We start from the raw sequence: 13,409 nt of genomic DNA, 5'->3' as shown, positions 1-13,409 counted from the left end.
TTCAGAGGCAAAAACTGAAGGGATTTCCGCATCGCATTGTGACCAGGGATGAAAAATGGGTTCATTACGATAACCCTAAATGCAAAAAATCATGGAGATATACCGGCCATCCTTCCACGTCGATGGCCAAACCGAATATTCACGGCTCCAAGATCTTGCTCTGCATTTGGTGGGACCAGCTCGGCGTCGTGTACTATGAGGTGTTAAAACCAAGTGAAACAATCACAGGTGCTCTTTATCAAATGCAATTAATGGGTTTGAGCAGAGCATTAAAAGACAAATGGATGCAATACAGCGAAAGGCACGACAACACTTGACCCCACATTGCAAAACAGATCAAAATGTACTTGGAAACGTTAAAATGTGAAGTCCTACTCCACCCATCATATTCTCCAGATATTGCTCCCTCTATCACATGTTTAGATCAATGGCACATGACCTGGCTGATCAACACCTCCAATCTCACAAAGTCACAAACTGGATCGATTCAGGGATCACTTCAAAAGAGGAACAATTTTTTTGACGCGCAGTGTTCGTACATCGCCTGAAAGATGGGAGAATGTAGTGGTCAACAATGGAAAATACTTTAAATGATACATGTGTAACCAATTTACATATGTCTCCGTGTGTGTGTGTGTGTGTGTGTGTGTGTGTGTGTGTGTGTGTGTGTGTACACCGGTCCTCTTTGGCGCCCCCCCCCCCCCCCCCCAAGGTAAGTCTTTCCGCTCCCGGGACTGGAATGACTTCTTACCCTCTTCCTTAAAACCCACTTCCTTTCGTCTTTCCCTCTCCTTTCTTCTTTCCCGATGAAGCAACCTCGAGTTGCGAAAGATTGAAATTTGTGTGTGTGTGTGTGTTTTTTATTGTTTATATTGTCTCTCTCAACATACCAACACTTTCGTTTTGGTAAGTTACAGCTTCTGTTTTTTTTTTTATATATATAAATATAATAGAGGGAAACATTCCACGTGGGAAAAATATATCTAACAACAAAGATGATGTAACTTACAAAACGAAAGTGTTGGCATGTTGATAGACACACAAACACAAAATTCAAGCTTTCACCAACAAGCAACAGTACCTCCATTATGACAGCTGCCACCCATTCCACATCAAATGGACTCTTCCCTACAGCATAGGTCTTCGTGGCAAACGAATCTGCTCCAGTCCGGAATCCCTGAACCATTACACCAACAACCTGAAAACAGCTTTCGCATCCCGCAACTATCCTCCCGACCTGGTACTGAAGCAAATTACCAGAGCCACTTCCTCATCCCCTCAAACCCAGAACCTCCCACAGAAGAACCACAGAAGTGCCCCACTTGTGACAGGATACTTTCCGGGACTGGATCAGACTCTGAATGTGGCTCTCCAGCAGGGATACGACTTCCTCAAATCCTGCCCTGAAATGAGATCCATCCTTCACGAATCCTCCCCACTCCACCAAGAGTGTCTTTCCGCCGTCCACCTAACCTTCGTAACCTCTTGGTTCATCCCTATGAAATCCCCAAACCACCTTCTCTACCCTCTGGCTCCTACCCTTTTAACTGCCCCCAGTGTAAAACCTGTCCCATGCACCCTCCCACCACCACCTACTCCAGTCCTGTAACCCGGAAGGTGTACACGATCAAAGGCAGAGCCACGTGTGAAAGCACCCACGTGATTTACCAACTGACCTGCCTACACTGTGAAGCTTTCTGTGTGGGAATGACCAGCAACAAACTGTCCATTCGCATGAATGGACACAGGCAGACAATGTTTGTTGGTAATGAGGATCACCCTGTGGCTAAACATGCCTTGGTGCACGGCCAGCACATCTTGGCACAGTGTTACACTGTCCGGGTTATCTGGATACTTCCCAGGGAAACATTCCACGTAGGAAAAACATATCTAAAAACAAAGATGACGTGACTTACCAAATGAAAGTGCTGGCAGGTCGACAGACACACAAACAAACAAACACAAACATACACACAAAATTCAAGCTTTCGCAACAAACTGTTGCCTCATCAGGAAAGAGGGAAGGAGAGGGAAAGACGAAAGGATGTGGGTTTTAAGGGAGAGGGTAAGGAGTCATTCCAATCCCGGGAGCGGAAAGACTTACCTTAGGGGGAAAAAGGACGGGTACACACACACACACACACACACACACACACACACACACACACACACACACACACACACACATCCATCCACACATATACAGACACAAGCAGACATATTTGAAGACAAAGAGTTTGGGCAGAGATGTCAGTCGAGGCAGGAGTGCAGGGGCAAAGATGTTGTTGAATGACAGGTGAGGTATGAGTGGCGGCAACTTTAAGTTAGCGGAGATTGAGGCCTGGTGGATAACGGGAAGAGAGGATATATTGAAGAGCAAGTTCCCATCTCCGAAGTTCTGACAGGTTGGTGTTAGCGGGAAGTATCCAGATAACTCGGACGGTGTAACACTGTGCCAAGATGTGCTGGCCGTGCACCAAGGCATGTTTAGCCACAGGGTGATCCTCATTACCAACAAACATTGTCTGCCTGTGTCCATTCATGCGAATGGACAGTTTGTTACTGGTCATTCCCACATAGAATGCGTCACAGTGTAGGCAGGTCAGTTGGTAAATCACGTGGGTGCTCTCACACGTGGCTCTGCCTTGGATCGTGTACACCTTCTGGGTTACAGGACTGGAGTAGGTGGTGGTGGGAGGGTGCATGGGACAGGCTTTACACCGGGGGCGGTTACAAGGATAGGAGCCAGAGGGTAGGGAGAGTGGTTGGGGGATTTCATAGGGATGAACTAACAGGTTACAAAGGTTAGGTGGATGGCGGAAAGACACTCTTGGTGGAGTGGGGAGGATTTCATGAAGGATGGATCTCATTTCAGGGCAGGATTTGAGGAAGTCGTATCCCTGCTGGAGAGCCACATTCAGAGTCTGGTCCAGTCCCGGAAAGTAACCTGTCACAAGTGGGGCACTTTTGTGGTTCTTCTGTGGGGGATTCTGGGTTCGAGGGGATGAGGAAGTGGCTCTGGTTATTTGCTTCAGTACCAGGTCGGGAGGGTAGTTGCGAGATGCGAAAGCTGTTGTCAGGTTGTTGGTGTAATGGTTCAGGGATTCTGGGCTGGAGCAGATTCATTTGCCACGAAGACCTAGGCTGTAGGGAAGGGACCGTTTGATGTGGAATGGGTGGCAGCTGTCATAATGGAGGTACTGTCGCTTGGTGGTGGATTTGATGTGGACGGACGTGTGAAGCTGGCCATTGGACAGGTGGAGGTCAACGTCAAGGAAAGTGGCATGGGATTTGGAGTAGGACCAGTTGAATCTGATGGAACCAAAGGAGTTGAGGTTGGAGAGGAAATTCTGAAGTTCTTCACTGTGAGTCCAGATCATGAAGATGTCATCAATAAATCTGTACCAAACTATGGGTTGGCAGGCCTGGGTAACCAAGAAGGCTTCCTCTAAGCGACCCATGAATAGGTTGGCGTACGAGGGGGCCATCCTGGTACCCATGGCTGTTCCCTTTAATTGTTGGTATGTCTGGCCTTCAAAAGTGAAGAAGTTGTGGGTCAGGATGAAGCTGGCTAAGGTGATGAGGAAAGAGGTTTTAGGTAGGGTGGCAGGTGATCGAGTGAAAGGAAGTGCTCCATCGCAGCGAGGCCCTGGACGTGTGGAATATTTGTGTATAAGGAAGTGGCATCAGTGGTTACAAGGATGGTTTCCGGGGTAACAGATTGGGTAAGGATTCCAGGCATTCGAGGAACAATCTGCAAGGGATGACCTACTATTGGGATCAAGAGTAATACTAAACATGCTGGACTGCATTGAAAACCCCGAGCATCATTGTGTGTACTTTGACAATTCCTTCACTAGTAGAGATCTTCTGATTCATCTGAGAAATTTGGGTTTTCGAGCAAGTGGGACTGTCGGAGAGAATCGAGTTGGTGACTGTCCACTACTGAGCACCAACGAACTGAAAAAGACAGTTCGAGGAAACTATGACTACCAGTTCGACAGGAATGGTGAAGTCTTATTTGTTCAACGGCACGACAACAGATGCGTTACAATTGGTACAAATTTTGACAAAGTTGAACCTTTGGGAGCAGCTACGCGGTACAGTAGACAAGCAAGTAATTAGACGCAAGTGCAACAACCTGCTGTTTTGAAGTTACATAACATGTACATGGGAGGTGTTGGTCACCATGACTAGTCAGTTGGAAAATATGTGACGGTAATTAGAGGGAAAAAAGTGGTACTGGGTCCTATTTACACGTATGCTGGAAAGGGCCCTCATAAATGCCTGGCTCTTCTACAGACTAGTATATGGAAAAAATGCACGGGATTTACTGGATTTCAGACTTGCTGTTACAGTTACAAACCTGAAATTGGACACTGGAAGACCGAATATTGGATGTCCAATGAAATACCCATCAAGTCAGTTGACAGTGATATCATATCAGGTTTGATGGAATTGGTCATATGATTGACAAAAGAAGCACGCAAAGAAGATGTGTAAGAGCTAAATGCAACGGGAAACCAAAAACATATTGTGTTAAATGCCTTGTAACACTGTGTGTTAAGGGTTTTGTACCATTTCACAACAAATAAATAGTTAAGACCTGAATACAGTTTAGTATGCTATACGATACTGTTAGATCCCAGACTCCTATTTTGAGGACGGCCATTATATCAGCATGTACAAATATTCTTTGGCTATTTTTGTACTTATTGTGATTCATACATTATGTGCATTATAGTTAAGGAATAAAAATTCAATTAAAAAAATTGGGACTTAATGGGTTAAAGTACTGCAGTCTTTTATAGGATGTCCCTTGTTTCGCTTTCGTTACAAACTTCAAAGCTCACTCAAAGTATGAACATCTTTCTCATTAGTTTGGTAGGTCTTGCCCCCATAGAACTATGCATAAACCCAAAAATTGACATCCTCAACAGGTCTGACATCTTCAACATTTACAATGTTCCGTTTATCTGGACCACTTCAAATGAAGTTAATAATGTCCATCTCCCCTCCACATTAACTTAAGTCGTCTCTTGCAAAGTGAGCTCACGACTTCTGATTCTCTTTATCAATGCTGACCTCACTATCTGTACAGCCAAGAGCCTCTTCAATACACTGGCTCTTGTCAGAGCACTGAGGTTAAGCAATGTTGGGCATAGCCGGTACTGGGTGGGAAACTATGTGGGTCGCACACACACTGTTGGCTGCTTTCCCTTTGCCTTCAAGGTAAAATGGGTGACAGTATGAAGTTTCTAATCACCAGATTTTGCGCCAGTGTCCACGATTAAATTCCAAACTCTCTAGAGTCTCACGAAGTGAGACCCTGTGACACTGTTGGTGGTGATCCATCAATCAGGTGTGGACATTAAGCTCTATGGGCCCCTTGGTGCTACTAGAGAGAAGTAGGCTATGTGCCAGCACCAGACTTTACATCCTCTCCTTTTTCCATTCACCAGCCCCCCCCCCCCCCCCCCCCCAACACAAACAGGACACCACACTGCACGCACAACAACTATGCTTGCCTACACTTACCAGATACACTTCAACACGCTACTTTCACACTTTACCTACCCTTCCAGGACTCCCAAGTAACAACGCAATACGACTTCTACAGCAACATTTACATCTACACCTGCATCTATATTCTGCAGACCATGGTAAGATGCTGGACATAGGGTAAAGCCCAGTGTAGCAGTTATTGTGGTTTCTTCCTGTTCCATACACATAGGGAGCACAGGAAGAATGACTGACTGAATGCTTCTGAGCATGCAGTAATTATTCTAACCTTATCCTCACAACTGCAAAGTGAGCAGTAAGTAGGGGATTGCAGTATATTCTTGAAGTCATCATTTAAGGCAGATTCTTGAAACTTTGTTAGTAGACTTCCTCAGGGTAGTTTACATCTGAGTTTCTTCTGCATCTCTGACACTCTCCCATAGGTCAGACAAACCTGTGACCATCCATGCCGCCCTTCTCTGTATATGTTCAATATCCCCTCAGTCCTATTTGGTATGGGTCCCTCACACTTGGCCACCTTCTAGAACTAGTTGCAGAAGTGATTTGTAAACAATCTCCTTTGTAGACTGATTTTATTTCCCCAATAAACCAAAGTCTACAACCTGCTTTACCTACGACTGAATATACGATCATTCCATTTCATACCGTTACAAAGTGTTACACCCAGGTATTTGTATGAGTTGGCAGATGCCACCAGCAACTCATTGTTGTTATAGTCATAAGATATTACATTTTTTCGTTTCGTAAAGTGCAAAATTTTAACTTTCTGAAAATTAAAGCATGTTACCAATCTCTGCACCATGTTGAAGACTTATCAACATCTGACTGAATATTTATGCAGCTTCTTGCAGACAGTACTTCATTTTAGACAACTGCATCACCTGCAGAAAGTCTGAGGTTACTATTGATATTGTCTGCAAGACCACTAATATACAATATGAATAGCAAGGGTCCCAACAAGCTCCCTTCGGGCACACCTGAAGTTACTTCTACATCTGATGGCTACTCTCCATCCAACATAAAATGTTGCACCTTCCCTAACAAAAAGTTCTCAATCCAGTCACAAAGTTCCCATAGAACTGTACCTTTGGCAATAAGCATAGGTGTGGAATTGATCCAAATGCTTCTTGGAAATCAAGAAATACTGTATCTACCTGACTGCCTTGATAAAAAGCTTTCAGTATGTCATGTGCAAGTTGGGTCTCTCATGATCAATGCTTTTGGTATCTGTACTAGTAGGCATTGAGGAGGTCATTCTGTTCAAGATACCTCTCATTATGTTTGAGCTCAGAATAAATTCTAGATTCTACAACAAACTGATATCAAGGATACAGGATGATAGTTTTGCAGATGCCTTATTACCCTTATAGTAGACACATTTAACCTGTGCCCTTTTTTTTCTTCAAGAACTGAGCATTGTTTTTTGTTCAAGGGATCGAAAAAAGATTACATTTAGAAGACAGGCTAGCTCAGGAGCAAATTCAGTATAGAACCTGACAGGGATTCCACTGAGACCTGAGCTTTGTTCAATTTTAATGATCTCAGTTGTCTCTCAAAGCCACTGACACTAATACTTATTTCATTCATCCTTTCAGTGTTAGGAGGCTTAAATTGGGGCAATTCTCCTAGGTTTTTCTTTCATGAAGGAACAACTGAAAATGAAGTTACGGCATTTCAACTTTTCTTTGCTACCTTCGATTTCATTTCATGCCTAATTTGCTACGGACTGTACACAAACTTTGGAGCCACTGACAGCCTTTACATACAGCAGAATTTCTTTGGTGTTGTGAAAGATTATTCAATTATATTCTGCTGCGTAAGTCATCAAAGGCATCACGCATTTCTCTTGACAGCCACATGCGTTTCATTCAGCATCTATCTATCTATGGTCCAAAAAACCAAAAGCTTGCAGCGGAGTACTCCTCAGTCATTATCAAGTGACAGCAACTGTCTTTCAGTTGGTGCTACTGCCCTTATATAGCTGTGCTGCCTTCCATGACATCACTGGTGCTCACTCCATCGGCATATGATATGCAATAATGTTTTTGTTGTGTGCCTGCTTCAACTTTCAGATGGCCAGATCCAAAGCTGTGCTTAACTGCAGGCTGCCATTTTTATCAAGGATGTTGCCACAAATTTTTATCTCACTTCTATTATGCTATCCCAGAAACTATTAGAGTAATAGCATATGTCTCTGACTGCAATGTGGTGTCCATTTTCTAGAGCATGCTCTGCTACTGCTGATTTCTTAGGGTTCCAAAGGTGAAAGCAGTTCTCAGGTTCTACACAGCACTGTTCAATAGTACGAACAGTCTGTCCGAATAAACTGTCCATGACCACATGGTATCTTTTATACTCCTGGAATTCTGAGGTCTACATCTTTCACAAGATTCACTTGTCAAATTTTTGTTGGAGTCCTGGAAACCGAACCGTCTGTGCCTCTTCATAATCTGGTTAATCTTTCCTGTTAATGAGCCACAAAATGACAAAAACACAATCTTGCATAACTCTTCCTCAGGGTCCTACAGCTTACATGTTCTTGGAAAGGTGTCTTGCTAAAGCTGGTGGTTGTTTAATACATTTTCCTTAGATACTTTCCTGAAATGTCTCAATTCCTACAACAGGTTTTCAGTGTCTGATACAGCTTTCACTCAATGCACCAAGATCCTCAGAACAGAAATTTTCTGCAATAAGTGATGATAATATGTTGATAACAGCAACTAGGCTTTGCAGAAGCTGCATCCAGGGCAATGACCTTGAAAGTACTTCATAAACAGGTTGGCTGTAACTGGAGCTAATGGGCTCCCCATCGTGAGTGTGGACAGTTCTGCTGGACACACAGTACAGTTGAACAGCACTGTAGAACACGAGAGATGCTTTAGCCTTCAGTACCCTGAGAAATCAGCAGCAGCAGAGCAACCTCTAGAAAACAGACATCATATTGCTTTGAAGACATCAGTTATTACACAGACTGATAGTTTCTGGGATAATAGCATAATACAAGAAGCAATCGAGATAATTTGTGAGAACACATGCAATAACTTTATCAGTACATATTGCTGTAAACCATGCATTCATATGCTATAAATCCCTTGCCCGTCTAGCCTGCCCTACCTTTTTCAAATTTCCCATCTTACGCTGTCTTTCCTGAGGAACAGACTATTAGTTCCAATGATTACGAGAATATCTGAACGAGGGTGGTTTGATAAGTCTTGTAGAAAAGGAACTACATTTGTTTTGTAAACAATCCATCTTACTTCTTAACTTTGTTCAGCAATCCTCCAGCTTTCTCATCCTATTGAAAAATATTATGTTCTATCAAATTCTGAAAAAATACTCATTGACTTCAACAATAATTTCCTCATTTGATGAGAAGTTCTTCCCAGGAAGCCAAAGTTTCAAGCTGGGGAACAGGAAAGTCACTTGGGACAAAGTATGATGAATAGGGTGGACATGGAACCAATTCCAAGACCAAATCACACACTTTTACCATTGTTATTGCTGATGTGTGTATTGGTGGATTATCTCCATGGAACAGCGGTTTTTTGCCTGCCAACCTTTTTTTCCTCTTTAGCCAACAAGTATCAAATGATCCGACAATGAAGCACAATAGGATCCAGTTACAGTTCTGCCCTTTTCCAAGCAATCTGTGAGGATTATTCCTTGGAAATGCTGAAAAACAGTGGCCATCACTCTACCAGCTGATAAAATTGGTCTTTGCTTTCTTGGGTGCACTTTCACCAGCCTCTGTCCATTGTTTTGACTCATCATGGATCCAGGTTTCATCGACAGCCACAGATCGGAGCAAAAAGTCTCATGTATTGGGATTAAACTTCACCAGACAGTGTGTTTAAATGTGCCAGTTGTGCTTTTGCTTGCCTGAGCAATCATGGCACCCAGCTCATGCACAGCACTGTCATAGCCAATTCTCCATGCAGGATATTATGCACTGACGTAGTTGAGATGCCTACAGTCTCAGCAACCTTAGGAATTTTGATTTGACAGTGTTGCACTGCCATATCATAGATTTTGTCAATGGTTTCCTTAGGGGTGACCTCACTTGGATGGCCAGAGCACACTTCACCTTTGGTGCTTGTACAAAAGTAAACAGTCTTTCACAATAGTGTCGAGTTCGTGTGAAATTTATCCAATTCTGTCGATATGTGCAGCAGTCCAAGCCTTCAATTCTGTTTTCTCCATTTTCTATCACTGTCAACACTGACCAGTTCATATACCTGTCAATGAACTGTATATTGTACAAGAGCTAGCCAACCATGAAACCGCGACAAAAATTTTCCATCATTTCACGAAAATTTACCAGACTTCTCTAATCACACTCTTACTTTTGTGAGTGTCTGGGCAAGTGCGAAATGCCTGATAAATTCTCTATTACCAATGGTCTCAAACAACAATGTGTCCTCATGCCGACACTGTTTGCCCCATGCCTCAGTCGTGTTTTATGCGACACCATCTGAACAATGCAGGTGTAGAAAAATACAGAATTGGTAAGGGACTATTTAATCAGTCTGGATTCCATTCTAGAATGTTCACAAATCTCACCCAGGTAACTGAACTGCAGTACGCAGATGATAATGCTTCTCCTAGTTATACATCAACAAAGCTGCAGCCATCTAAATTGTTTCAGTGGTGCACATAAACAGTTTGGCCTAATCAATAGCCAAAAAACAAAGGCCCTCACAGAATTAGCCCTTGAAATTGCCTTTCCCAATTTCAATATCTATTTCCGGCACACATTTGGAACAAGTAGAGCACTTCCTCTCCCTAGGATGTGCATTATCAACTAACTGATCATTGGAAAAGAATGTGGAGAAAATAATGCTTGATGCCCACACTGTTTTTGGATGTGTGACACACACACACACACACACACACACACACACACACACAGTCTTCCTCAACAAAGAGATCCGACACTGCACCAAACTGATGGTGTCCGAGCAGCACTTGTTTCTACCTTGCTCTATGGTTGCAATAAATGGGTGCTACAGCACTGTGATTTTAAAAAACTAACAGTTCAACACAAGCTTAGATACCCTATGAAGATAAAAATGGAACACGTTTATACATGTGTTCCTGAAGTGGCGATTAGTAATACTATGAAACTCACCATCACTGGTCACCAACTCAGATGGATTGGTTATCTCTAGACCACATTGCCAAATTTTGTGGAAGTGCACACATGCAGAAAGCCCCATAATACTGCTATGAATAAGGATTAATTCAAGAGGAACCTTAAGAGCCTAAATATTGATCTGTGTAACTGGTGCACCATAACAGATCATACTAGCAGGCACTATTTCCACTACTGTTTTAGATTTTGAGCAGGAACTTCAAAAAATGAAAGCTGTCAGTGATGTACACTTTACCAGTCCCAGCCACACAATCCACACACTATAATGTGTAATCTGTGTCACCATACGTTTTATGCAAGGAGCAGTGTGCAAAGCCATCAAAGGCTTCTTCACACTTTAACTGCAATGCAATAAAGGAAATACAGTAGAAAAATGGAAACTGGTATGATTATCAAGCAATGATTGGCAGTAGCCCACTGAAAGTTAATACTTACAGGTAAATACCCAACAGCAATTCTGTCTCACATTTTTATGATTAAATTTAGATTATTGTCCAAAGACTAATACACTAAAGAGGGAGAAAATCCAAAAAACTGTAGAAAGGAACAAACCTTTAAATGTGTCTCTGAAATTTAATGATGTATAACTATTTGTAGTTAAATAACACTTTATAATTTAACATTTACTCAGACACTACAGACAACTGCTGCCAAATTCTTTGGTAAATCAAAAATAAAATAATGACGTCTAAACATCAACATGTCTTAAGTAATTGTGAGCTGACAATCAGATCATTTATGAAAGCACTGGCCAACAACCATCTTACCTCACTGTCTAGTACTGCCATTGACGACACAGAGACAATTTTTGGTGTGGGCCAAAGCCGGGAACTAGATGAAGCATCAGGTGTTCCTTCTCGACTAGATATGTCGTCTGCACTGTTCACAAACCCGTCTTCCTCATAATTTCCCTTCTTTACACTGCTTGTGGACGAGACTGCTGCTCTGGGTGGGCAGCTAGAAGGCCTCTGACGTGAAGGTTCCTCAATATCCACATGGAAACCTAATTCAGGCTGTGAGTGATCAGGAGGTTTGCCCGATGAAAGAGCTCTTGCTTTCAGTCTCTCACTTTTGTTGGTTTTGTGTGCGCCCATAACTGGCACTTCTTGTTCATCAGAGTGAGATGCTGTACTTCCTTTCCGTTTTGGATGAGAAGCTGCGACAGGACTTGAGCCACTGGAGACAACATTTTCTTGCACACTTTGCGTTTTCAGAAAATCTATGCTGATTTTACGCCTTGGTGGTAGTGGAAGAACCTTTGTGACGGGTGTGGCTGCTTGTGTAACTTGTTTCTTGGGTTTTGACAAATGGTATTTGCTCAGGGATGTCAGATTCAAACGCTCCAGCACAACCTTTGGTTGATATTTTGGGGAATGGTAAATGCTTCTAAGTGTTGGCTTCAGTTTTTTTCGCCGCATTTTCAAAGGCAACCTGAAAAAATTGTAAACTTATTCGTCATTCTACAAAACACAAAACTAATACATTTCAGACTACTTTCATACTAAAATTTAACCTAACTTTAGCACTTCATGTTTAGTGTAAGTGGGGAGCGATGTGGTTTGCAGCAAGGTGGTTTTATATGCACTTCTTGGTGATGTAAATGCCTGGGCATTTATAAGCTGGGATAAATACTCAGGATAAATTCCTGGATGAATGACCAAAATTCATAAATGCCCAGCATTTTACATATTTTACAGATTAATTGATACACGGATCTTAAAAATTTTTTAAAACTGATATTCTGTATTGGAAAAAATGTTTTGCAACCTGCTTCTGTAGTGGTTGGGTAACAAAGTTGAAGCTACTCAAGAGCTAGGGAAGAGTTATTGGGTGAAATAAATTGGACAATGCATTTTTAATGAGGGCAATTCTTAGGGCAGTACATAATAAACAAGAAAACAAAACCCAAGTTTAAAAGTAATTCTTGAAATATTCACTACATTAAGTAGGTAGCCTGTAAGCAGTATTTTTGCTTATTCTATACTACTGAAACAATCAGAGTAAAGAAAGTTTATCCATAACAATTTTAATTAAAGATGAGTCATGCACCGATATCGTTTCCATGAGTCCAAGAATCATTGATTCTGTAGGAATCTGCTAGTATCGGAATCTAGCACAAAATTAGATGATGAAAGGAGCAGAACAAAACATATGGCCTGTCTGAAATGTCAGTAAAACTGACAAAGCATTTTTTTTTTTATCATTGATAACAGTTTAACATTTAAGGATACATTTATTATTAAGAAACACGTGCCAACTGTTTTAATACCTTCAGTAATAATTCTGTTATCAATAACTGTTCTTGATATTTGACACGGATTTGTAAAGTGCATCGCATTACAACAAAGCGATGACCTACTGACAATGTTTTTGTACTGGTGTGTGTGTGTGAGAGAGAGAGAGAGAGAGAGAGAGAGAGAGAGAGACTGACCCTTTCATTCTTTGTAATAAAAGCAATGAATGATATGCATGTTTACATGTAAACATTTACTGGGAGTTTCGCCCCATCCCTTATTTTGATTGATAAATTACACATTCTAGCAGCAAAAACTTTAAAAAGTTGGTTGGTTTGTGGGACTGAAGGGACCAGACTGCTACAGCCATTGGTCCCTTTTTCCAAAAACTTCAAACACCCACACAGAAGAAAAACGAACAATGGAGACAAGAGACGACACAGGACAAGAAAGACTCAGAGATCAGACAAAAGGAATTAAAATCCCACAGAGTGTGACCG

At 42.0% G+C, this 13,409-nt stretch overlaps 1 protein-coding gene across 4 annotated transcripts in view; it reads right to left on the bottom strand.

Annotated features, from left to right (window-relative positions):
- LOC124788332 overlaps positions 1 to 13,409 on the bottom strand; it is a 37,954-nt gene that overhangs the window by 14,234 nt on the left and 10,311 nt on the right. For all 4 annotated transcript variants that reach the window (XM_047255580.1, XM_047255581.1, XM_047255582.1 and 1 more), the window contains exon 2: positions 11,443 to 12,106. In XM_047255580.1, the coding sequence (XP_047111536.1) occupies positions 11,443 to 12,093 (651 nt within the window). In that variant the 5' untranslated portion in view covers positions 12,094 to 12,106. The remainder of the gene's footprint in view (positions 1 to 11,442; positions 12,107 to 13,409) is intronic.

The sequence above is a fragment of the Schistocerca piceifrons genome, chromosome 3, assembly GCF_021461385.2.
Source record: "Schistocerca piceifrons isolate TAMUIC-IGC-003096 chromosome 3, iqSchPice1.1, whole genome shotgun sequence".
NCBI classification, from domain to species: Eukaryota; Metazoa; Arthropoda; class Insecta; order Orthoptera; family Acrididae; genus Schistocerca; species Schistocerca piceifrons.
Note: the sequence above shows the minus strand (reverse complement) of the source record. Positions and strands in the feature narration are given on the sequence as shown.